This window comes from Triturus cristatus, chromosome 12 (genome assembly GCF_964204655.1).
Source record: "Triturus cristatus chromosome 12, aTriCri1.1, whole genome shotgun sequence".
In the NCBI taxonomy this organism is placed as follows: domain Eukaryota; kingdom Metazoa; phylum Chordata; class Amphibia; order Caudata; family Salamandridae; genus Triturus; species Triturus cristatus.
In genome coordinates, this window is record NC_140595.1 from 817,417,445 (window position 1) to 817,444,494 (window position 27,050).

The 27,050-nt window shown below is 50.4% G+C and overlaps 1 protein-coding gene across 1 annotated transcript in view; it reads right to left on the reverse strand.

Annotated features, from left to right (window-relative positions):
• Nucleotides 1-13,664: 13,664 nt before the first annotated feature.
• TNK1 (tyrosine kinase non receptor 1) overlaps nucleotides 13,665-27,050 on the reverse strand; it is a 33,732-nt gene continuing 20,346 nt past the window's right edge. The window contains exons 7-14 of the mRNA XM_085639252.1: nucleotides 26,464-26,590; nucleotides 25,576-25,722; nucleotides 22,961-23,055; nucleotides 21,226-21,420; nucleotides 20,411-20,478; nucleotides 19,617-20,152; nucleotides 18,020-18,115; nucleotides 13,665-15,493 (exon numbers count right to left, since the gene is read on the reverse strand). Coding sequence (XP_085495378.1) covers nucleotides 15,371-15,493; nucleotides 18,020-18,115; nucleotides 19,617-20,152; nucleotides 20,411-20,478; nucleotides 21,226-21,420; nucleotides 22,961-23,055; nucleotides 25,576-25,722; nucleotides 26,464-26,590 — 1,387 coding nt within the window. The 3' untranslated portion in view covers nucleotides 13,665-15,370. The remainder of the gene's footprint in view (nucleotides 15,494-18,019; nucleotides 18,116-19,616; nucleotides 20,153-20,410; nucleotides 20,479-21,225; nucleotides 21,421-22,960; nucleotides 23,056-25,575; nucleotides 25,723-26,463; nucleotides 26,591-27,050) is intronic.

The window sequence follows — 27,050 nt, forward strand, 5'->3', positions numbered from 1 at the left end:
GCAGTCCACGCGGCACCCCTTTACACTGACCTGCTCCCTGCTGACGAGAGGCAACTACCTCGAAACACGTGTCCAGGGATGGCTAACGCAACACATACTGTTCTTTATACATCGTGGCATAGGCGTACCCGCCGTCGCCACTACATCTACCACAGTCCCTTGGGGCGACTTGCTGGTGTGACGAGCAGTGTGCGACCAACCTTTGCATAATTTATTACGGCTCCCTTGAGCCAACGGGCTGACGAGCCTTGGATCTGCACCTGCGCGCCATGAGAGGTACTTGACCTGTTTTAATTACATTTTTTGGCAGTCCACGCGGCACCCCTTTACACTGACCTGCTCCCTGCTGACGAGAGGCAACTACCTCGAAACACGTGTCCAGGGATGGCTAACGCAACACATACTGTTCTTTATACATCGTGGCATAGGCGTACCCGCCGTCGCCACTACATCTACCACAGTCCCTTGGGGCGACTTGCTGGTGTGACGAGCAGTGTGCGACCAACCTTTGCATAATTTATTACGGCTCCCTTGAGCCAACGGGCTGACGAGCCTTGGATCTGCACCTGCGCGCCATGAGAGGTACTTGACCTGTTTTAATTACATTTTTTGGCAGTCCACGCGGCACCCCTTTACACTGACCTGCTCCCTGCTGACGAGAGGCAACTACCTCGAAACACGTGTCCAGGGATGGCTAACGCAACACATACTGTTCTTTATACATCGTGGCATAGGCGTACCCGCCGTCGCCACTACATCTACCACAGTCCCTTGGGGCGACTTGCTGGTGTGACGAGCAGTGTGCGACCAACCTTTGCATAATTTATTACGGCTCCCTTGAGCCAACGGGCTGACGAGCCTTGGATCTGCACCTGCGCGCCATGAGAGGTACTTGACCTGTTTTAATTACATTTTTTGGCAGTCCACGCGGCACCCCTTTACACTGACCTGCTCCCTGCTGACGAGAGGCAACTACCTCGAAACACGTGTCCAGGGATGGCTAACGCAACACATACTGTTCTTTATACATCGTGGCATAGGCGTACCCGCCGTCGCCACTACATCTACCACAGTCCCTTGGGGCGACTTGCTGGTGTGACGAGCAGTGTGCGACCAACCTTTGCATAATTTATTACGGCTCCCTTGAGCCAACGGGCTGACGAGCCTTGGATCTGCACCTGCGCGCCATGAGAGGTACTTGACCTGTTTTAATTACATTTTTTGGCAGTCCACGCGGCACCCCTTTACACTGACCTGCTCCCTGCTGACGAGAGGCAACTACCTCGAAACACGTGTCCAGGGATGGCTAACGCAACACATACTGTTCTTTATACATCGTGGCATAGGCGTACCCGCCGTCGCCACTACATCTACCACAGTCCCTTGGGGCGACTTGCTGGTGTGACGAGCAGTGTGCGACCAACCTTTGCATAATTTATTACGGCTCCCTTGAGCCAACGGGCTGACGAGCCTTGGATCTGCACCTGCGCGCCATGAGAGGTACTTGACCTGTTTTAATTACATTTTTTGGCAGTCCACGCGGCACCCCTTTACACTGACCTGCTCCCTGCTGACGAGAGGCAACTACCTCGAAACACGTGTCCAGGGATGGCTAACGCAACACATACTGTTCTTTATACATCGTGGCATAGGCGTACCCGCCGTCGCCACTACATCTACCACAGTCCCTTGGGGCGACTTGCTGGTGTGACGAGCAATGTGCGACCAACCTTTGCATAATCTAGTGCACAGAGGCACTTGTGCAGAGAGGAACTAGTGCAGGGAGGCAGATGTACAAGGAGGTACTAGTGCAGGAAGGTACTAGTGCAGAAAAGCATTAGTGCAGGGAGGTACTAGTGCAGAGAAGCATTAGTGTAGAGAGGTACTAGTGCACAGAGGCACTAGTGCAGAGAGGAACTAGTGCAAGGAGGGGAGTTGGCCTAATAGCTAGGGCGCTCGACCTCGGACCTGGGGGAACTTTTTAATATTTTTTTAATTTTAAAGGTTTTATATAGCGCTGGCTAGACCCGGAGGTATCAGAGCGCTTTACATGAATATCAAACCACAGTTGCAGGTTACATCGTTATAAAGGTTACACAGTTATTAGAGCATGGCAACATAGTTATATGTAAGGTCGAAACAAACAATAAGGACATATACTTAAGGGGAAAAGCAGGCAAGGGGAGAGATTCAGTGGGGGCGTAGGAGCAGGGGAAGTAGACAGAGAACGAATGAGGGAAAGAGAAGGGGAGGGTGAGAGACACAGCATGGAAAGAGGAGGGGGGTGACAGGGACACAAACTGGTAGACGAGTCATAGCTGCGTCCAAAGTCCAGTAAGCTGTGATCCCAGGGGAAGTGGGTTCGAGGCTCGGTAATTATGCTGAACATCCTGTGATTCTGGGCAAATCAATCTCCCCGTGCCTAACAAAAAAATGAATGTGTGTCCTCATGTAACGTAACTGGTGCTGTGTAAAACGCTCTGATACCTGATTGGAATCGGGTCAAGTTCGCGCTATATAAAACTCTGCAAAAAAAAAAGGAGTGCAGAGAGGTATTAGTGCACAGAGGCACTAGTGCATTGAGGCACTAGTACAGAAAGGCGATAGAATAGATAGGCATTAGTGAAGCAACAGATTGGAATCTGAAACAGTTTTGTTGTGACCGAGGCTTCTCTAAGTGGTAAATTGGGATTAAATAAATGTAAAGATCAGCCCGAACTTTAAAATCATCTGTGAAAGCCAAATAGGGACTTGTGGGTAAAATAAACGAAGGTGGCGTTGGTTTTACTTTTTACAAAAGTTGTCAGTCACACACAAATTGAAATATCAGCACGTGCTCTGAGGTAGGGAGGGAGGGCGCACCAGAAGGGGCTGGCCATTGTCCAGCACTTGAACTCTCACTTTGGAGACCGGTTGGAGCAGTAAGTGGCCCCGGCCCTGTTGGCACTGACCTCTCAGCCCTGGAAGCCCTCCTGACTGGACACCAGAACCTCAAGTTTGGACCAGTATCTTCGACCCTAAACCATCATTGCTCAGCTTTAGAGGACTCAAGATCTCCGAACACATAGATCTAGATAGATCGACCCCGGGAGGATGACATTCTGAGTCTGCATCACTAGAGTGGGAGACCGGCCTGCTGCACACGGATCTCTGCAGCAAGTCCATCAGCTCACTGAGCTAGCGTAGGAGTGCCACGTCCCTCGGTAAGCAGGATGTTGAGTCAGTGGCCGTCACGTGGCTTGGGTGCAGCTCTGTTTATATTTCCCAATAAGTACCATGATTAAGAGGCCTCCTAGCAAGCGCTTTCTAAGTGAACAAGTCTGGTAAGAGTTGCAGGTTTGAAAGTGCATTCACGCAGCTTGGATTTTAGGATCCTGTTTCATTCTCTTGATGAGGGGGATTTGTGAATTTCGACGGGACGCCCCATCATTGATTCAGGACATGGACGGGTGGGTGACGGAGTAGGAAGGGTGGGTGTAAAGCCCCAGGTTTTACTCTACTCTTGATCATGATAGACGTTGTCAGAGTTCGCACCGCAGTGACCGAAGCAAGTGAGCAACAGATTATAGATATAGGATATGTGCCGCCTTTCCCGTGTGTAAAGCCTTTCCCAGCAGCATTCTGGGGACAGTGGGTACCACCTCGGCCCTTTCTAGGTCTCGCCTGAGCCAGCGCATGTGCTATCTCAGGCGAGACCATTAGTAAGCGGGTTTTCAAAGTGCTACCTAAAGCCTGCGCGCATGTGAGCGTGAACGTGCACAGGCCTCTCCTTTCACGCGCACCACTCTCGTGTTTCTTTTTTTTTTTGCGCTTGCACACATCTCCCAGGCTTGTTGCTCGCGCTTCTTGTTTGTTAAGCACTTCGTGAGAGTGCATGTGCTTTTGAGCAGTCTTCCTCCGTATTGCTCTCTGATGCCTGTATGCTTCTCTCCACCCCTCCTTGTTTCATAGTTTTTTTGGGCCTAATGTTTCTTGCTAGCTGTGCTGCTTGGTGTACAGCTTCCATATGTTACTATTAGAATCCGGTAGCTAAACTAATATTGCATAGGCACGCTCGAAACTTTTAAAGCTGAACACTGACTTCGGTGTATTGTTTACTGCGTAAATAGTTTTTCTCCAATTACACAGATATTATTATACTCAAGATGGTCTACGCATTCAAAAACATATTTTTGTCACTTCACCCCTCAATGGGCGCTTGTCATTGGGTGTGGGGAGGCATGTTGAAAGGCGGAGAGGGAGGTGCCATTTTCTATGAATACTTTACTTTACGGCCCGATGTCTGCATTGTTGGTAGATCTCATTAGCAACTTTGGAATCATCAAAGGTGCGAGTATTTACCTACACCTACCCATTCATCCGCGGTAACCTCGGTCAGCCCCGCCAGCGCATCCTTTTTTCCCCGCTGCCAGACACCGATATCCGGGGTAGTGAGGTGGACATCTCCGGACACGGGCTGGGCCTGCCTTACTTTGGCACCGGGTGGGCTCACCTCGGCGTGTCACCGGGAAGGGGCATCGGGCGGCTGATAGGGTCAGGGGCTCTAAGTGGGCCGTGTCTCTGCAGCTAAGCAGTGTCATAATCGACCCATCAATAAGACATATTAATAATAAAAACAAACTGCTTTCTGTGTCAAGCCTGTATTTTGTAATGCTAGAAGCCATTACTTAGTGTTATTTTCCCCAGTCCCCTCACGCCATCCTCGTGTTTTAGCGACGTTCTCCTCTTCCACTGCGAGCTACTTCGAATAATGATAATCAAGTGTGAGAGCGAAGATCGTGGCTTGTGAGGAACCTGGAGAATTAAGGCAGCCTTTCGAATGGGGTTTATACATTTTAGCACAGCGCCCTATTCAAAGGGAGACCTTTGGTGGGGCCTCACCATTTGGGTGCGAGGAACTTATGAACCCTTCCTCTGACAGTTAGTTCCAAATGGTAATCGGTTGGTGCACTTCCACTATAATATAATCCGGTGTGTGAGATTACTGCATGGCAGAGTAAGATTAAACAAGCATTGGCATAGCCAATAGGTCTTGCCTTTAGGACCTTATAAGTGTTTAGTTATCCAGCACAATATCCTTGGTGCAACATCAACTGTTGCATGGCTAAACACTTATAAGGTCCCAAAGGCGAGACCTATTGGCTATGCCAATGCTTGTTAGGTCTGGCCTATGTAATGTTCTCCGGCAGGGTAGTGGTTCAGTCTACCCACGCCTGGAGATTACGTTTTAGCGCTGGCACATGACGCCACGCATATGTATAAAATAAAGAGGCGTGGCCCGGCTTCGTCAGTCGGGACCATGCAACGGAGCGAAATACTGGAGTCGCGTCTGGACATACGTGACGCTGCTCAACGCTCTTAATGTGCATTTTGAGCTGATGGCGAACAGAGACTATGAAAGATTCATTTTTCGCCAGGCCAAACAGGAAGCGGAACAGTCATTGGACACATTCCATGGGCGTGTGAAGGAACTTGCCAGCACGTGCGGCTTCCAGGATGAACAAGAGGAGATCAGGGCCCAGATAATACAAGGGTGCTACTCATCTAAGCTCAGAGAGAACATTCTCCAGGAGTCCGGCAAATCCTTGGTTGATATCCTCACCTTGGGACGGTCAAAAGAGCTATCGAAGGCCAGAGCATCCCACATGGAGGCCGCACTCCACCGCCCCATCAAAACAGAACAGGTGAACGTGGCGGAGAAGGTGAACGTGGTGAAAGACAAGTGGTGCTAAAGCCTCGGAAAGCATCCGCAAGACAGAAAGAAAGAATGTGGCTACTGTGGAGGCACGCCCCACCGCATGCAAGACTGCCCAGTGAGAGGAAAGCGGTGCACGGCCTGCGGGTGGATGAACCATTTCACGGCGGTGCGCAGGTCGTCGAAGCGCCAGACAGAAACGGCACAGACCGTAGCGGAAACGCAAGACAGCGAAGATATGAACGACGACATGGGAGATTACCTCGTCTATTATATGTTGGCAGTGGATCAACCGCCACAGAAAAGACGGCGGCTTCCAAAATGCAGACTCAAGATTCACCACCAAGACGTACGGGCCACCATAGACACAAGGGGCTCGATCGAACTGATGGCTGCCAATGTATACAACCAATTGAGTCCATGCCCACACTTGCGCGAAGCAAAGATTCGAGTATTTGCCTATGGACAGAAGACACCCATCCCACTCCTGGGATGCTTCAAAACAGAACTTAGGCATCAGGACCTCAAGATCCCCACCACAGTGTCCGTAACCAAAGAAGGAAGCGGAATGCTGGTAAGCGGCCAGACAGCAGAAGAGCTGAAGCTAATCTTGTTTGCTCTTGCGGTCCAAGAAGAGGAACCAGCGGCCATCATTGAGGAATTCGACGAAGTCTTCAAGGGCATTGGATGACTAAAAGGGAAAGAGGTCTCTCTCCACATTGACCCGTCAGTCCAACGGTGCTGAGGCATAGGCCCATAGCATTCCATCCATGACAAAAGGTCGAAGAAGAGCTGGAAGCACTGGAGAGGCAAGGGATGATAGAGAAGGTCAGCGGGCCTACTCCGTGGGTGTCTATGATCGTGGTGGCGAGAAAACCAGAACAGCCAGGGTAGGTCCGCATCTGTCGATATGCGCCTCCCAAACGCAGCGGTAAAAAGGGAACACCACTTAACCCCTACCATCAATGACATTCTGGGGGAACTGAACGGCGCAGTGTGGTTCTCGAAGATGGACGTACGTTCAGGATATCACCAATTGCCCCTGCATCCGGACTCTCGATACCTCACTACATTCTCTACCCACGTCAGCCTCAGGCGATACAGGCGTCTTAACTTCGGGATCTCGAATGCCGCTGAGGAGTTTCAGAACATCATCAGAGAAGTCCTCAGCGGACTCCCCGGAGTTTTGAATGTGAGTGATTACCTACTGGTATACGCCTCGTCAGTGGAAGACCACCACCGAAGACTTCGCAGTGTTCTCCAATGAATCAAAGAGTCCGGACTCACCCTGCACAAAGAAAAATGCCAGTTCTTGAAGAACAAGATCAGTTTCTTTGTCTACATGTTCTCGGACAAAGGAGTAGCCCCAGACCCCGACAAGGTGCGAGACATTTAGGAAGCCCCGACACCCTCCAACATCTCGGAAGTACGGAGTTTCCTAGGTATGGTAAACTTCTGTGGGCGTTTCATCCCGGACTCAACCAACATCACAAAGCCCCTCAGGGAGCTGATGAAGTCCACCACCACGTGGCAGTGGGGGGCCCCCGACCAAGAACAAGCCTTTAAAGACACTAAAGCAGCCCTTTCAGCTGACACCACTCTGTGGTACTTCGACCTTGCCCGGCCCACCAATGTCGCAGTTGATGCCAGTCCCTATGGGCTAGGGGCAGTGATCACGCAGCTACAATGCAATGACGAATGGGCTCCGATTGCCTACGCGAGCCGCTCCCTAACAGACACGGAGCAGCGCTACTCCCAGATAGAGAGAGAGGCAATCGCCATCCACTTGGCCTAACGGCATTTCCACGTCTACGTGTATGGACACCCATTTACAGTCTCCACCGACCACAAGCCCCTCATACCCTTATTTCAGGGATCCGCATCAAAGCCCCCCCCCCCCCCCCCCCCACCCGAGGATAGAGAAATGGATCCTTCAACTGCAGGGGTATGACTAACGGGTAGAATACAAACCAGGCTCATCCAACCCAGCTGACTACCTCTCGAGACATCCGAGGGCCGCAACCAAAGCAGAGGAAGAGGATGCAGAGGACACTGAGGAATACGTCCGTTTCATAGTGGAAAGGTCCCGACCACTTCCGATAAGCCTTGAAGCTATAGTGGAAGCCACCCAGAATGATGAATGTCTGCAACTAGCCATCACCGTAGTTCGGGCGAACGACTGGCACCCCATTCAGACCACGATGACCCGACGAACTCCCCAAGCGAAGGCCATACTAGAGTCGATCATGCAGATCAAGGACGAACTCTGTCAACGGCAGTGGGTGGCTGCTTGGAGGTCTGTGACTGGTGATCCCGTCAAGACTTGCTCAACAAGCGGTGGACCTCACACACCGAAGGCACCAGGGCGTGGTGAAGATAAAAGGTCAGCTAAGAGCAAAGGTGTGGTTCCCGGGGATAGACCCAATGGTCGAGCACACGGTTAGCACATGCAGATGGCGCAGGTGTCAGGCCAACCGGATCGTCCTCACCCCGTCATCACTGAAGACAACCCCCGACGACCGTGGGATTGCGTCAGTATAGACTTTGGGCATCTTCCGGATGGGCGCTACGCCCTCGTAGTCATCGACGACTATACGAAATATCCAGAGATAGAAATCGTTGGGAGGTCAAACAGCCACGGAAGTAATCACCAAAGTAGAGAAGATCATTGCAACTCACGGGATCATTGAGGTGGTGAAGACGGATAATGGCCCGCCCTTTCAGGGGCAAGAGTTTACGGACTATCTCAAATCTTGGGGTATCCAACATCGGAAAGTGACACCGCGCTGGCCCCAAGCAAACAGGGAAGTAGAGAGATTCATGCACACTCTCAACGAAGTCATTCGCATTGCGCATGCTGAAGAAGCACCCCTGGAGAGAGCCATCTATAGTTTCCCGAGGGAATACAGATTGACGCCTCATCTCACGACAGAGAGAGCACCGGGACCAGCAAGCATGGGTTGAGTGGTGCGAGACACTATTCCCCATCAACCAAACTGGGGCCCCTCCCACATTGACACTACAAGGGTCCTAGCAAAAAGGACCAGTACCAACGACAAGGCCAGTGCCAACCGAAGAGCGAGAGCGTCGACCATCCAACAAAGGGTCGTGGTCTATGTCAGGCACGATGGTAACAGCCCAGAGAGGAACAGAAGAACTCACACGGAATTTATCCTTTTTCAAAAAGGTCCATGCAGGAACTCCCAACCTTCCAATGCTAGGTAGGTTGGAGGCTGGTCCAAGCCATCAGAGAGTGGACGAGGAGTTAGAAGATGGCCAAAGAACTATCCCCATGGATGAGTCGGACAGGTCTGACCGAGGAACACCATCACCGCTCGAAACTCTGGACGGAGGACTGTCCAACTCACCAGAGAGATCCCCGGAGGGCAGGGTCTCGCAGGAAGTGGCCCCGTCCCCATCGTAATGACAGGGAGAGCAATCCAGATACAGCCTGAGGAGCAATCCGGCTCCCTCCTCCAGTCTGGCGGAATTCATGGTGTGAAGAACCAAAGACTCGCAGCGGACTGTGACCTGCGACTGGGCAGGAGCTGAGAGCAGACGGCCCGCCTGGAACTGGTAACAGATCAACATGTTGATGTTTGTTTATGTTTAATAAAGGTTGGAAGGAATGTAATGTTCTCCGGCGGGGTAGCGGTTCAGTCTACCCACGCCCGGAGATTAAGTTTTTGCGCTGGCGCATGACGCCGCGCGTATGTATAATATAAACAGGCGTGGCCCGGCTTCGTCAGTCGGGACCACGCGACGGAGCGAAATACAGGAGTCGCGTCTTTAATTGCGGCCGTCGCAGCGTGCTAATTGCCGCGTGCAGTGGCCCCTTTACAGCCTAGACACCGCTTTGGTTCTCTCACACCACTCATATTTTTCCAACAAAGTCATAATAAAATGCGTACATTTCTATACATGCATGGACTGTTTGTCATCCCTCTTCACCCATTGCTCTGTTCCATGTCATTCAAATTTTGCTTCTGCCCACAGAGCCAGCATGTGGTAATGGGTCTGCCCACTAAAGCGGTTGGCTCCGTTGCTTGGTTGGTGCCTTCTTTGCTGGAGGAGGAGAGAGAACCACAACCCCCAGCTCGCCCTGCGGCATTCCACGCCGTGGACTGCAACTCGCGCGCCAGGAGGCGCATAAAGTCTCCTTGGGGCTCCCGCAGCACGGGTCGCCCACGGACGCGCCCAGGCCAAGAGCGGGCCTGTCAAATCCCGGAAGAGGCTGGGCCACCCCCTTGACATCTGCCCCATGATCATTTGTGTCTTGCGTTTGGCTGGGTTTTCAAGCTGCCACCACGACAAGAGGTACAGTGTTTATTCCACCTCAACTTATTTCCTTGTCCTGAGAACAGTGGCTGGGGTCTGATGGCTTCCTGTTTCTTCGTCTGCTTAGTTCATTCGTGTATTCGGCCTCATACCAATTTGCTCCACTTTAGTCTTTTAGCAGGGGTAAGAGGAAGGGGACTCCCAGCATCCCGTGTGTGCTACCTCGTCCCCGCACCCGTTCAACTACCAATAATGATCTAACTCAGGCAATGGACATGGTTACCAATGAAATACTACTGGTGGAACGACGCCTTTCACTTACTGCTGAAGCAAATGTCATAGTAACACTTGCTTCAGCTTATCAACCGAAGCCCCTGTGAGCCGCCGTTGCCGAGTGTATCCACCTCAACAAGTCCACCTGCTGACTCCTTGGGCCGGATTTGTCCCGTGGAGACAGGACAAATTCCCGGTGTCACCAAAGCTTGTTTGGGGGCTGGGTCCTCAGTTCCAGGAAGGGGTCACCAAGCCTAGCCCTACTGGTACGGAGGGTGATGACCAACATTGTGAATCTGATCTAGAGTGTGGCCCAAAGGCCAAGCGCAGGAGGAAAAACGCAAAATCAACGAAAACCAGAAATCCTGCTGTAAATAGCAAAACGGCTCTGCGTATTAGGGCCTGCAACGATGAATCGATTGGGTCACTGTCTGCGGCTAATGAAAATACTTGGAGCAAATTGAGTATGCGTATAGGTGAACTTTTGGACTCCAAATTGCGTCCCATTGTTGATCGACTAGCCCAATTTGAAGCTGAATTCAAATATGGACTACATCTTTACCTCGTGGAGTATGTCCCCAACTATTATTAATTATGAGGTCTTCACCCAGGTCTATAGCGGCCACAACCCCAGTTCTGCAAAGATACAGCTGCCACATGGGCAATATAAGTTTAAGTCTTTGCCTCCCCAGGTCCTATCTACTAAGGACGCAGGGCGCATGGTGGTGTGGCGATCTGCGAACCTGAAGAGCCTTATGTCTCGGTTGTATGCAATAGTACTGCCTGGGTGAATAGCTGCAATCGCATACTTCACGATCCGGCTCTCATTTGAACGGATTTCTCAAATCTTTTATTAAGGATATTAAGGATAAAAGTGATGCTTTTTAGACCCATTGCCCAGCCACGTCACCATGCCAAATCATGGCTTGACAAAGCATGTAGAGCAGCCAATAATTCTTTACGCAGGGCCTTAAAGCAAATCACCAGAGTGCGATCCTGGAAAGTAGAAAGATATACGAGTAAGCCATTTAAAGAAGGAAGTCGGCCATGAAGGAGTAGAAATTAGAGTCCATCGTGGGTGCCTGCCACTCTAAAGACCCACAAGCCTTTGGGAAAGCAGTGCGGCCTGTCATATCCCCCGTATTACCACTAGATAAAGTAACACCCCATATCTCGGCTGAGGTTGGTGCACATTGCTGGGTTGTATTCTACCGATTGCAAGGCTGACGATACTCCAGCGCCGATGATTCCAACATGCTTAAAGCTTGTTTTTCATGAGGAGGAGGTTTTTAAAGCAATTGTAGACAGTAGATGCAAGAAGGCTCCGGGTCCATATGGCATTTCACTTTACTTATTCAGGGAAGACCCTGTGCTCTGGACCCCAATCCTCACTTAAGTTTTCAACTCTGCATGCAGCCAGGCAGTGCCAAGGTCGTGGCGTTAATCTATAATTGTCCCAGTTATAAAAAAGGAAACATGCATGATGCTAAGTGCTATGTCCCGGTGTCCCTTTTGGATTCATCAGCGAAAATTATTGGGAGAGTTGTACTGGACCGCCTACTTGATTGGATTAAATGCCAACAGTATACTTGCTTCAAGTCAGTACGGGTTCAGAAAGGGGCTCGGGACTATTGAACAGTGCCTTAATCTTCACCTTATTGTGGCAAAATATAAATACGCCAATGGTATTTCTACCCATTTGGCGTTTATGGACCCGTCAAGCGCCTTTGAGTACGTTTCCCACTCAAAGCTATGAGTCATCTTAGAGAGCATGGGTGTTGATGTGGGGCAGGTTACATTAAGGCACCTCCACCATGACCTTTCAGCCTCAGTCAGGTTTGGGAGTTCTGGCGAATGCACAGAGCCGTTCAGCATTAAGCGTGGGGTGCGCCAAGGTTGCGTCCTCGCCCCAACCCTTCTCTATATGAACGAACTGGAGAAAACATTGGTTTCTGTTATGGTGGACGTTCCTTTTTTGGAGAAAAAGGCTGTGCCCACCCCGCTGTATGCTGTTGATGCAGTTCTCCTGGCAATGACTGCCAACGGCCCCAAAAACTTATCGTTGGTTACGTTAGCTTCATGAAAGACCTGGGCCTGGAGCCAAATTTTAAGAAAGCATTCACAAAAATATCTGGCCCAAAAAATACCCAATCCTGTACCCTATATATTGAGGGCAAACCCCTAGAGAATGCCAGTTCCTTCTCCTATTTAGGCTTGGAGTTTGAAGAAGGATGTTCGTGGCTCACATGCATTAAAAATAGAATAACCCGATATACTCAAGCTGTAGGCACTACTTTCTCGGTAAAAAGCCCATTGCTCCTATACTAGAGATATACAACCGGAAATGCCTGCCGATCTGAACATATGGTATGGGTATCTGGAATGTTCATGCAATGCAGCTAGAGGAGAATAGATTCTGCCGCCAGTTATTAGGCGTCCATCCCTCATCCCCCGCGTTGCTCCCTTCATCTGGAGTTAGGCATGGAGTAAGTCCAAGACACCATTTATGCTGCCCCTTTGACTCTTTGGTGCTCAATTTGGTCCATCCCAGAAGCCGATTTTAACCGGACTGTTATTAGAGATAGTTTAACTTGCGCCCGTGGCTTGACCATCCAATGGCTTCAATATATTAAAAACTACTTTCCCGGGTCTCTGGGATAGTTTTTGCAAGCATAAACAAATCTCTAGGAAATTAGAGATTATTGCCTTATTCAAGAGACTCCAACAATTGCTCTGTATTTGATATATGTGACCAACGTTTATGAAAGAAATCTGACTGGGTTCTTTTCGCTGGATGATGTTTTCCATTAGGACAGTACTCCTCGGACACTGTTGCCATTTGTCCATGTGATGAGCAATCTAGTCAAACTATTTTACACTTTGTCTTTTTTTAGTCAATTTTATCTGCCGTCATTTTTTAAAGTGTGTCGAAAATGTAGTTTGTTTATATTGTGTGAATCTTTTATGATCTGTCCTTGGAAGATCGACTAAAGACAATTTGATGGATTGATTCCCTTTCTGATCAGTGACTGCATTTTGTAGGTGCACATTCCCATAATAAGCGATCTCCTTCCGTGCCAAAGCCGGTAGGCCAAGCTCTGCTTTTATTTCCTGTTTTATTTATGTATTTATCTTTGCAATAGTTCATTTTCTACTTACTTTTATGAATGTCACCTTTATACCATGGCTATTTAACTTGTTATCCCTTTTAATGACAACTGCAAAATAAATATGTTAAAATAATGCAGGCTTGCAAATACTAGACCGGTTGGCTTTAACAATAGGTGTTTGTTCTTCTTGCTTGTTCTTTCAGTGGTTCTTTTATTGTCAGCTATGTGTGATTTGCCCCCCTTTACCACGGCAGACGCAACAAGCCATAGAGAGAGACACAGAGATAGAAAGAAACCACCTTATCGGAAATTTTTTAGTCCTTTATATACATTTCTTCTCACAGCATATAGATACAGGCAAAGTTACCAAGACATCTGCAACTTTACTCTGACCCAAGATTCCTCATACATAAAAACAAAAATACCTGTACACATTTGCTAAAAAAAATACAATTGAGGAAGGAGTCCTGAGGAAACGAGTGTCTTTGGCCACGCTCCAACTGGACAAACCTGAAGCATGTTTAATGTAACACTGAAAACAATAATTTTGTTATTACACCTTTTCTGCCAGGGACCCTGAGATACATGAAATATTTTACCCTGTAGAGCCATCTCTTCAGCCCAGTTCTTTGCAGTGGGCTTGCCGCTGTGGTTGTCCCACAGCACGCAGGTCAACATCGTTTCCTAGGGCTTCTGTATAGCTCTTACACCCGGGGTTCGTTTCCTGGGCCCCAGCTTCGAAGTGGCGTACCAATCACCTGGTAACTCGCCATAGGATCTCCGCAAGCTGGAGATGAACCCTTCGCCCACCTACAGGTCTACAAGACCCAACCGCCTACGATTGGTTGTGGATTGAGCAGCTCCAACCAGCTGCTGGTTGTTCCTAAGGCTCACCTTCTATAACCCCAATGAGTGTGCGGCAAACCCAACCTTACGGTGACCGTCCACAGGTTTCCATTAGCCGTAGACTGTTCCTTCACCCACTGAGCTAGGTATATAGAACCCCACCACCTACAAATCAGTGCACCCCACGGGTAGCATTTCGAACCAGCTGGCTGCTCCCCAGCAGCCATCTTCTATTGCCCCAATGAACGCTGCGGTGAAGGATCCCAGTCTTCTGGTGAGGCTCCAAAGGTCCCCCCTAGCTGCATATCAATGTTGTGCTTTTGCTAATGGTTCACAAAAACCCTAGACGTGTACGCTCATTCACAGACTAATAGCAGTCCCTGGGTGCTCAGTCTTTTACAACTTGTCCCAAGCACCCTGGCCATGGTCTTGTTCATGTGACTGCTTCGGCGCTGTTTTTAGATCTCTGCTTCTGTTTCAAGAGGATCCTTTGTTTATCAACTGAGTAAAGCTCCCTTCTCCCAAGAACACTCTACGTGGTATTGTGTCTCTTATGACAAGACTGCGACTGGTCTCCAATCCATGCCAAGTAAAAGGACACACACTTTGTTAAACCCTCATTGCAAACAATTTTCTCCTGATAAGATTGTGAGTTTATGCTTCGGAGAGTATTGTGATGCACCGAGGTCTACACTAACATTTGTGTCCGAACACTGCTTTCATCGGTTTTGCACCAGCTCTTTCACAGCGACTCAACGAAAACAGAAGGATGGTGCAGTAACCCCGCAGATTTGTGCTAAAGTGTTCCATCATGGCGGAGTTGCATCAATAACGTCTTTCAAGACTTCTTGACTGACGCAAACGTCCATCACCCATTGGCGAGTGCAGATTGGATATGCTTTAGGCATCAGTTCTACCTTTGAACGCCAACTCTGCAAACGTATAGCCTTCAAAGTGTCCAACTCCATCTCTTGCCACCAAGAAACTCTGCTCCTTCCTATTGGCTCTTGCATATGGCGTCGCATCCTCCCTTTTTTAACTCCAAGACTTCGGGTGAAGTGCACCTCCTGAGTGGCTGACGAGTCAGTCCGTAAACCAATAAGCTTATTGTGGGAATCACATTATCCCACTGTTAAGAATGCTGGCCTGCAGGCCACCAAAGCTTCGCTCACATCGGAAACTGCCGCTGGAGGACGTAGCGGCACGCCATTTCCAACTTCCAATGGCACTTCTCCAGGATGCGTCGGCACTCGTCCCGCGAGTGACGGCTGAGGTTGTAAAGCTGCTCCACCTGCCAGGGTAAACAAAAACAGGGGTTTAGATACATTCTGGAACTGAAAACCAGGAGATTTCCCCTGCCCCCCTCAAGAGAAAGACAATCTTCCAGAATGACCTGTTTTAATGAATGACTGGTTGAATGCAAATGTCTTTTTGCATTGAATACGGATTATATCTGGTTCCTCAGCATTTACAATTTTAGGGAGCAAAGGAATTTGAAGCATGATTTTCAGGGGTCTCAACATTCAGTTGAGTGAAAAGAACTGGTTCCACAGTCATCGCACCCAACACCGTTCGCGATCCCACCACTCCCTGAGCATGCACAGATCACCCTGGCAATTCCCTGCAGCTGTTCGCTGTATCACTATTTGCAAAAGTGGACACAACTATCCCTAAACCAACCGAACACCAGAACATTCCCTCTATAATGCTCAGCCACCATCCAGAGACCACTCTCACATGGGCCCTGGAGCCCCCCTCTAACGTTCACCATCTCACCCCAGCTATGAGTTGATGTCATGTCAATCACTTTCAACATTCCCGCTTTCTTGTCCGCAAGTAGTCGTGCACAGTGAGTAGGATGGAAGAGCCAGCAGTCGCAAAGAAAACCCTCCAAAAAGACACACAGATATTGGGTGAATAAATAAATTTCATTTTATTTGGAGATAACATGAATTCACAACATAGGCACTGGTGGGCAGACTTATCGCGAACGTGTGCATGCGTGGGTGTAACAAAATTTGCAGATTTGAAGAAAAAAAATTCTAGCTGAAACGCATTAAAAGTCATTTAAAATGCAACAACTTTTATTGCGGCGCAGTGGAGGGCCTTTCACAAAGATTGACGGGTCACCTTTTAATTGCTTATTGTTGAATTTCGGTATTAAAGTGTGACTAGCAAGTTGAAACGTTTAAACAGACAGTGATAACATTTGTAAAAATGACAAAATAATGAACCGATTCTAATCAAAAATCGTGCCAAGTCCGGTGCATAAGTTGAGATAATGTTACTTTACCACCACAACGCTAACATAACATTCTAAAGCATCACTCTATATCCTCAAGTATAAAATATCCTGTAAAAACACAAAAATGCTATATGCCGATTGTTTTTTTCAGAAAACAATTTTGTAAATAGTTACAGTTTATGCCTTACTTGTATTTGCACCAATAGTGGAAATGCTCCACCCAAACTGCAAATCAGGTGGGGTAAAAGCAGCTTTGCCATTGGTTGCTCCCCGTGTCAATTTTATCCTGCAACATTTCATTATGTGGCTACACGTCTCCACGCCCACCAAGAAGCCACATCTTATCTGACCAATGACATTTTCACAGCATCTTTCATAATGAATGCGGGTTAATAAATAGACCATAAATAAATGGACAATAAATATAAGTACAATATACATGGAATGAACGATGAACCAGGCTCAGCCTGAGAGTTCACATGGACGTCAAACAAGTCCTGGAGGGACTGAATGCCCTCGCTCCTCCAGAAATGTTCAAGACACTCCCTCAGTTCCAGACTCTTCTGATCCGAGCTTTGATGTCCGAGGGGGTCTTGCGGTCTTTCATTCGTGTTTGTATGGATGTGGTGAAGAAAGTCCCACTTACATCAACAAAGTCCCATCTTTTAGTACCATTGTTGCTCTGAGGGCTCAAAGAAGACTTGCATGTAAGGTCCTCCGAGTGTGCCGGGTCCAGGACCTCTGGTGGCGGCTGGTCCTTGGGTAGTGCTGGTGGCCGCAGACCCTTTGGTGGTCACCACAAAGTCTACCTGGCGAGTTGCATAAAGTTTATTTTGACCTGTCTGCAAAGTCCTGCGCGTGGTGTCAGCAAAGCCCATGTGTTCTTTTCACCAATTCTCGTCCGTCGTCAGCCGCACACTTTCTAGGGTTGGCCCTCAGGAACTTCTTGTGATCAAATTTCAGGCCGATCCATGGTCCAAGGAATCTCATTAACACGTGACGTGTTCCACAATCATCTTCTTTTGTAATCTCCAACTATGGAGCGACCATACCTAGGTAGTGATGGAGTGCATGCCTAGAGGCCTCACCGTGCAGATGTCGATGCACAGGATACAGCCCCACCCTTCAGCATCAGCCGCCGCCGAGGCTCAGCACAGTGTTCATCAGCGAGTACCAGCAAGCCTCATATACATGGCAAACACTGCATCGAACTCTGGCCACCGCAGATTACTCAGAGGAACATTCAAGCTGGCCACATGAGGGAACAAGAAGCCTTCTTGCTGTTGCAAGCAGCCAGCACAATCCAAGCCAATGTGGCTGTGAAGGGTGCGCGTGCAGAAGAAACCCTGCCTGGTGGCCTTGCTGGCGGGGTCAGTGGCCAAACGCACCAAACTAGCATCTCTTGATGACACTGACAAGACCAGGAGGCGCCTTCTTTAACTCAAGGGGGCCCACCCCCAGGATCCTGCCTTTTTTTCAGTCTCGGCTTCGTGACGTCTGCCCTCGGACGCGGGTGAGGTTCAGTAACTTGTCAGTCCAGTTCATAGACCGCCGGGATGCTCGGGGCCTTACCTTCAGGTAGTGGATCGATTTCATCAAGTCCCAGCCGTGCATGCGCAGAGCTTCCCGGCACTCATCGGTGGTGACTCCGTGCACACGCTCCTCCACCTGAAACCAGACCAGAAAATAAAACAAGATTAGCGCATGCAGGACTGCAGTGCTTAATTTTTAAAAATAAAACACATAAGTGACAGGGCTATCATTAGTGGGCCACTACAGTTTCCACCATACATTGCCCATGCCAGCGCTGCCAATGATAGTAACAGCACAACAACTAACCATCACACTCCCACAAGTGTGACAATTCTGACTAGACCTGGCCCCAAAAGCTGTAAGAAATATTAGGGCAGCATTTATTAGTAATTTTTTATATATATTAATTCATAATTAACAGGCGTTGTGGTCATTTCTAAATTAGCCAAACAGTGCCACCTAGTGGCAGACTGTCACAAGCGCCGGTGATGATAATTAAAGTGCCGAGCACCAGAAACCACTGGCTCAAATTAAGCACTGCAGGACTGAAAATTTAATCAGCCGCATGCTTCGCCGCTGCCCTTCTCTACGACTCCCAATCAGCACACAGCAAAAAAATATATAATGTAATGCAAACAGTGTGCCCACTATGTCGCAGATTGCTTAGCATTGAAACCAAAGAGGTCTCGCAGGGTGGGAGAAGCAACTCATGCAAAATCTGGATGGAACTTGGAGAGTCATGTAAATAATAAAGCCTGGAAGAAGCAAAGGCGAGACCTGCACACGTGCAAATGTTTGCACGAGGGTGAACTAGACTGCCTTAAAACCTGGCCGGCTTTTGGACTGATTCTGCCGCAGCCCACCAAGCTGGTCTGTAACCCCCCCCCCCCTAACTTTACGCCAGCACAACCAGCATCTGTCTGCATAATGCCACGGTTTGTGAAACCGAAACAATATACTAAGAGAAATTAAGAAACCGGTCAAAATCTGCCATCCTGCTATGAAATGACTTCTGGCTTCTTAGAGGGTGTGATCGGATGCCAGCCCAGCTCAGGCAGCCTTTAAACCAGTAAGTCATTTGCAGAAAAAAAAGAAGTACTGAGTTCAAACTTCCAGCCCAGACGTTCATTCCTAGGACCCTGCAGAGATTTTGATCGAAGCGCACTTTAGTTGTGGCTGACTTCATTTCGGTTACATTATATGGAGATTCAGACGAGTGCTTAATTGTTAATGCTTGTGTCAGTCAACTCTACGTTTTGCATACTAACTTGCAATTTCTAAATCTGCCACTAGGTGGTGCAAGGCTTTCATAAGAGACCCAGATTCAATAGTTTTTTCCCCTTACAATCTTTTTTTAATCTGGACTCCCATACCCTGGCCAAATATAAAGTATCCCGGTCCGAAAAAGTGATTGCTGGCGGCTGTGCTTAATTTGAGCAGGCGGGAGGCACCAACATTTAATTGCACCTCCCAGACTTCCGAGCACCAGAATTTTTTTTTTTTTTTTTTTTAACTAATTACGCACTTTCAGGTGGTGCCCACCAGCAACCACCCGGCTCAAAATAAGTACTGCTTTGAACCCCAAAAAGCAATGGCACAGAAAACAGCCCAATCAAAAACAAAATGGCGGCCGTACCTCCTTAACCTTCCGCTGCATCATCGCTGCGTCGATCCTCTGTGCTGCACCCGATGCTGGCTTTATTAAGTCTGTGTTAGAGCCCATAGGCCCCGAGAGAGTCCTAAGCTGGCCGGGCTCCTTCCGACCATCCGGAGGCCCCAGCTGGGGAGTGGAGGCGGATATCCGCTTCACGCGCCCCACGTCGCTCATCTGTCCTCGGTCCTCGGGGTTCAGCCGCTGGAGCGGAGGGTAGTCCACCTTAGGCAGCTGCTGAGGGACCAGCCATGGTCCTGGAGCGGTGCTTGGTACAGAGTTGCGATCCCTGGGGCCCGGGACCGGCTTCGGCTTCACGAAGTTAGACGCGTCGAAGGCGTTGGGCGCATGTATCTTCACCCGTTCCCTCATGTTGTCCAGGATGTTCCCTGGTGGCAGATCGCTCATTCGACGGGATGAAGCAACACCACTGCTCTCTAGGTCCTGGCCACGCGCCTGTGGGTGGCGTGGTGACTCCATGACACCCAATTCAGAAATAGACTCCAGGCTCTTTGAAAGTCCTAAAGTGGCATAAAATGGGAGAATCAGAAACCACATCCCCACACAGGGCAGAAACAAAGGGATCTATAGCATTACACGTGAAGCAACTGATTGTGGTGCATCACCCTGGTGCACGGATACCCATAAAGTGAGCATGAACCCTTGTAACTGCACCTACGGTGTGCTGGTGATAAACGCAGACAGCCAACTCAGAATGTTTCTAACCCAAGTCATGCAGCTTTCCCCAGACATCCCTCACCTCAGCATCATATACTTACTTTCCATACGCAGCAGCTGGTTTCCTGCAGCTCTGTTGCGATTCGCTTCACGGGCACGCGCTTTCCTTCTATAGTAGGTCCATAAAGGTGAGCGAGGGCATCAAGGAGAGACGGGAAATGAGGGAAAGGAGTTGGAAAGAGAAACAGTATGAATTAGCAGACTGAAAAAAAGTGTAAGTCACTCAACAAACTGGAGCAAATGCAAAACTGGAACAAAATGCCATATTGCGCTGCACAACTAGCACATCCTTTCGGCCCTCCACAACTCCTGCCTCAGGGTTCCTCTACCCAGAGAGCGGTCTCCTGGCCCGTCGGCCCACGCGGTCATGCCTCAAGCCCTTAATCTCTTACTCCCAAACTTCTGGGACCCTCTACCCACAGACTACCACCGTTAGAGTCTGCACCCTACGTCACCATGCGCTTGCCATTTCCAATACCAGAGCCTCCGCAGCAATTCGCAATGGTCCCTCAACCACAACTTTAGTGGCCCCTCCTATACATTGGTTTCTGGCCCCTCCCTGCCACTCTCCACCTACCCCACCAAAACCCAAATTTGCCCCTGAGATGCAACAACCCAGAGGTTAATTAATCTGTGCAGCTTTGGGGATAGCAAATTATGCATTGGACCTATGGACACCAACAGAAGACACCTGCCCACTTGAGCCTGTCTTCGAGGACCTTTTGCCCCTCCTACAAGATGGCAGAGTGCTCTTGCCTGTTTGTAGGGTTCACCTGTCCCAGCTCCCAGAGTATCCAACACCCCAGTCAGCCTTCAGTCCCAGCTACACACGAGGACAGCAGCCGGTGTGACTTACTCATTTCTCAAGTCCGGGGTGCCCCAGCTGTGCTCCGGGTCCGAGTCCCCATGGCTCAGGTGCATCAGAGTGCTGCGGACAGGTGAGCTGATCCGGGCGCCCGGTGGGACATCTTCGGCCCTCAGCACAGATGTAGGGAAAGGGCCCACCTTCAGGGTCTTCTTGTTCTGCCCCCGCCAGGTTTGAGACTCCGGGCTGAAGACCCCAGAAAAAGACACAATTGAAAGGTTAATCGGACTGCGTCACCTACAATGGCAAAAAGTTAAATGTCTGACCTAAGGCGCTCTGTGAGAAGCGCACTGATGTGAAAAAAAGGTATAGCAGGAGAAAGGAGAAAAAAAAAAAAAAAAAAAAAAAAAAAAAAGAGTTTCCCCGAAAGGAAGACTTCCCAGCCCAGCCACTTCCAAGACGCCAACCTCATGAACAATTTCCTCTCAAGCCAATCCGCCTCGGCTCTCAGTGTGCTCATAAATTAAGATTCCACACCATAACTCCACCCCCGTTATGTTATAGTCAACCCTGTGTGGTGTCCTGCAGATGACACTCATTAGATGTATGCCCTGGATTTTAGGCGGCAGGAGAGCCGAGCTACAGAAGCACAGTTCCCAATTCCCCCAAATTTGTGTTGAGCTGGAGAATGGATATAGGTTTTACTTGAGGCTTCCCGTCACAGACTGTAGGCCATGATAAGAGGGAAGTAAGACATCTCTCGACACGCATCTCCAAACTTCCTATCTCTGGAGCTTTGAAAAGGTGGGTGGGCACTGCAGTGTCACATTAAGGCAGTGGTCTCATACATTGTAATGCCGCCCGCTCCCCCCAGTGAAAAAATAAAATTCATTGGGCCCCCTTCGGAATTCTCACAGTTATTCTATTCAATTTGCAAGGTTTAAACATGTCTCGACTTATTAAACACAAGACATTTAAGCGTTGAAGTTAAATGTTGTTAGCGTTAAAAAATGCAACCAAATACAAAAGTGCCAAACATACTATTTGTGCCAGGCAGGCCTTAATAATGTGCACCAGTATCCACAGTGGAATGATTCAAAGTGGGCATGGGAGCTCTGAAGAATATCTGGAGTCCCTTCCCTTCGGACACATACTTCCAGCCCAGATATAAATGACAACATATATTATTGATGGCCCTTTACAGAGCAGCTCACTGACACTTCTTATTTTCAGCTTAAAACCAAGCCCTGTTATCAGCATAATGTTTATTTTGGCTAGAGCCTGGGCCGCCCCCCAGCCTCCCTGGGATCACTTGAGACCCCCTCCCCACTAGGGGAGGCGCCCCCAGTTTAAAGACCCTTGAGAGAGCTTTTCTTGGGGTGCCAGCCTTAGCTACAGAGGCACAGCTCACTGGACACTGCTCCTTTGGACGGCTGAAGGCCACATCTGCAGGTCAACAGGCAGTGGGTGGGTGCTCTCTGGGCCCACCTGGGTCCAGGAGTGGCCTGCTTGGGGGGGCACAGCAAAGAACAGGCAAGCAGTAGCTTTCCATGGCCCTCTTCTGCAGCTCTTGTGGCACGAAGACCCATTTTAATAGGCCTATGGGCACAGCTGTGCCCAGTAATGTTCACTTCATTGCACAGATTTAACTCCATCTGTTTAGGGTTTAGTATTAACCAGCCTTCCAGTGGCATGGCGCGCAGCATCTGGGTGCAAGGAGAACCTTTCCTCATACTATTCCCCCGGTGGTACCTGTGACTATGGCACGCAGCAGCCTCTCACCCACCTGCTTTCAATCACCGTGATGGGGTCGCCCACGTCCAGCTGCAGCCAGCCCAGTGCATTCAGCTCTTGAGTGGATCTCACCTCCTGAAGCCGGGCCTGCGGGTAAAGAAGGGCAGAGATGGGTATTAGAAGTGTCCAAGGCTGCAGAGAGTGGAGAAAGTCTGTAGAGGGGGTGCGGGAGCGCTGATGGTGGGAAAGGGTGCGGGGGAGCCGGCTGTACAATCTCTGTACCGAGCGGTGCAAACACACTGGCTGTGGCACCTCTGTAAATAGGCTGTGGTGCAGAAGTGCTGACCATGCGAGAATTGGTAGGGCATAGTGCAGGAGCACCGACGATAGGAGGGCGAGTGGTGAATAATGCAGAAGCGCAGACACTGGGAGGGTCAGTAGTGAACAGTGAAGAGGCGCTGGCTCTAGGAGGGTCAGAAGTGAGCAGTGCAGGAGCGCTGGCTCTGAGAGGGTCAGAAGTGAGCAGTGCAGGAGCGCTGGCTCTGAGAGGGTCTGTAGTGAATAGTGAAGAGGCGCTGGCTCTAGGAGGGTCAGAAGTGAGCAGTGCAGGAGCGCTGGCTCTGGGAGGGTCTGTAGTGAATAGTGAAGAGGCGCTGGCTCTAGGAGGGTCAGAAGTGAGCAGTGCAGGAGCGCTGGCTCTGGGAGGGTCTGTAGTGAATAGTGAAGAGGCGCTGGCTCTAGGAGGGTCAGAAGTGAGCAGTGCAGGAGCGCTGGCTCTGGGAGGGTCAGTAGTGAGTAGTGAAGGAGCGCTGGCTCTGGGAGGGTCAGTAGTAAATAGTGCGGATGTGCTAGCTCTCAGAGGGTCAGTAGTGAGTAGTGCAAAAGGACTTGCTCTAGGAGGGTCAGTAGTGAATAGTGCAGATGCGCTAACTGTAGGAGGGTCAGTAGTGCAGGAGCGCTGGCTCACAAAGTGTCGGTAGTGGGTAGAGCAGGAGCGCTGTGTCTGGGAGGAGCAGTAGTGAATAGTGCAGGAGCGCTGGCACTGAGAGGAGCAGTAGTGAGTAGTCCAGGAGCGCTGGCAGGAGCAGTAGTGAATAGTGCAGGAGCGCTGGCTGTGGGAGGAGCAGTAGTGAGTAGTGCAGGAGCGCTGGCTCTAGTACGGTCAGTGGTGATCAGTGCAGGAGCGCAGGCTCTTGGAGGAGCAGTAGTGAACAGTGCAGGTGCACAGGCTCTTGGAGGAGCAGTAGTGAACAGTGCAGGAGCACAGGCTCTTGGAGGAGCAGTAGTGAACAGTGCAGGTGCACAGGCTCTTGGAGGAGCCGTAGTGAACAGTGCAGGTGCACAGGCTCTTGGAGGAGCAGTAGTGAGTAGTGCAGGAGCGCTGGCTCTGAGAGGGTCAGTAGTAAATAGTGCAGGAGCGCAGGCTCTCGGAGGAGCAGTAGTGAACAGTGCAGGAGCGCTGGCTCTTGGAGGAGCAGTAGTGAACAGTGTAGGAGCGCTGGCTCTTGGAGGAGCAGTAGTGAGTAGTGCAGGAGCGCTGGCTCTAGTACGGTCAGTGGTGATCAGTGCAGGAGCGCAGGCTCTTGGAGGAGCAGTAGTGAACAGTGCAGGTGCACAGGCTCTTGGAGGAGCAGTAGTGAGTAGTGCAGGAGCACTGGCTCTGAGAGGGACAGTAGTAAATAGTGCAGGAGCGCAGGCTCTCGGAGGAGCAGTAGTGAACAGTGAAGAGGCGCTGGCTCTTGGAGGAGCAGTAGTGAACAGTGTAGGAGCGCTGGCTCTTGGAGGAGCAGTAGTGAGTAGTGCAGGAGCGCTGGCTCTTGGAGGAGCAGTAGTGAGTAGTGCAGGAGCGCTGGCTCTGAGAGGGTCAGTAGTAAATAGTGCAGGAGCGCAGGCTCTCGGAGGAGCAGTAGTGAACAGTGCAGGAGCGCTGGCTCTAGTACGGTCAGTGGTGATCAGTGCAGGAGCGCAGGCTCTTGGAGGAGCAGTAGTGAACAGTGCAGGTGCACAGGCTCTTGGAGGAGCAGTAGTGAACAGTGCAGGAGCACAGGCTCTTGGAGGAGCAGTAGTGAACAGTGCAGGTGCACAGGCTCTTGGAGGAGCCGTAGTGAACAGTGCAGGTGCACAGGCTCTTGGAGGAGCAGTAGTGAACAGTGCAGGTGCACAGGCTCTTGGAGGAGCAGTAGTGAACAGTGCAGGAACGCAGGCTCTAGGAGGGTGAATAGTGCAGGAGTGCAGGCTCTAGGTGGGTCAGTGGTGAGTAGTGCAGGAACGCAGGCTCTAGGAGGGTGAATAGTGCAGAAGCACAGGCTCTGGGAGGGTCAGTAGTGAGTAGTGCAGGAGCGCAGGCTCTAGGAGGGTGAATAGTGCAGGAGCGCTGGCTCTCAGAGGAGCAGTAGTGAGCAGTGCAGAAACGCAGGCTCTAGGAGGGTGAATAGTGCAGGAGCGCAGGCTCTAGGAGGGTCAGTAGTGAATAGTGCAGGAGCGCTGGCTCTAGGAGGGTGAATAGTGCAAGAGCGCAGGCTCTAGGAGCGTCAGTGGTGAGTAGTGCAGAATTGCTAACAATAGCACGGTCAGTGGTGATCAGTGCAGGAGCGCAGGCTGTGAAGTCTCCCCATGGCATTGTATAGGAGCGCAGCCAGTAGAAGCTTGCCTCGCAGTGAGCCTCACCTCCGAGAGCAGTGAGATCAGGGACCCGAAGGACGGCCGGTTTTCGGGTCGGTGGGCCCAGCACTTGAGCATGACATTGTACATGGCTCTGGGGCAGTCCTCCGTGCGCTCCAACCGGTCTCCGCTGCGGTCCGTCTTCATCAGTATCTGAGGGTAAACACAAGTACCGTAAGCGAGAGCAGCATCAGGGGACACTCTGGGAACAGCTACAAGCCCGGGAGCTAGCGCCCTGATGTGACCGACGGAGACGAGCAGCGCTCTGTAACACCAATAAATAAACACAACACAGGAATCCTGCACTATGCAAGTCTCAGACGGTGCCATGCCCTGATAATCCACCAGATGGCGGTGTGAAACCACGGGCTTTCCCCTTCTAAGGACCGTGCCAGTGCGTTACTATGAAAGGCCACTGGGTGGCACTGTTCAACCCATGTCCGATGGCCTCACTCACATGGATTGCTTTGTCTGCTACTGTATGCACATTGCAGCCCAGCCAACATAGGAGTATCGTTCTGACTGGCTCCAGGGGGGCATTCGGGCTTCCGTTTCCTAATCGTAGCAGGTCCGAAACCATTCTAGAAAAGTCTAACTAGACGAAAGCTGTCGAGGCAGCTCGGCCCCTCCTCCAGTCCTGTCCATGGAGCATGCAGGCTTGGTCTGACCATTTAGACTTAGAGGGTAGCTGACATTATGGCAACAGTGTTAGTGCCACCAAGTCCAGGGGCTTTTAGGAGCCTAGCGCACCCCAATTACGTCAGCCTTTCCTACCCACTCCCGGGAGGGGTTGGGGGTCCAGTTCCCCAGCTAGCACCAGGGATCAATGCGCCCTGGGTAGGCCACTGCTGACCTTCACCCCTGAAGCAGGAGTTGGTACGCCCCGGTTCTTACCTGCCTCCCACTGAGGCCCAGCCACGGCTCCTGGCCGTAGGAAAACATCTCCCAGAGGGTCACCCCGAACATCCAGACATCCGAGGAGTGCGAGAAGGTCCCGATCTTCAGGCTCTCAGGAGCACACCTGTGGAGGATAGAGTCACACCTGTTACTTAAGCGCCAGACGTCACCCTTGCGTCACTGTCACCTCATCCCCCACCCCAGCCAGCTTTGACCCCCAGCCGCTGGCTCCTGGCCCCCTGCAGGCTCCGTACAAGGATGCGATTGGAGAAGACATGTTTCCTTGTCAGTTCTACCCACAGGCTCAGTTCTACCCACAGGCTCAATGTTACCTACAGGCGCACCCCTCCCCCACTCACATGCTGCAACCTATAGCAAGGGAATTGTATAGTGGGGAGGACCAAAATAGGTGGCAGGGCTTACTAAATTATGTGGAATATAAAGGCAAATTATGCGGCATGCTTTGTGATAGTGTAATCTCATTATTTTGTCATAGTTACAGATGTTAACACTATTGGGGCAAAAGTTGCCCCGATAGTGTTAACATGGTGTTAAAGCCTGACACGCAAACGCAACAGTAAGCA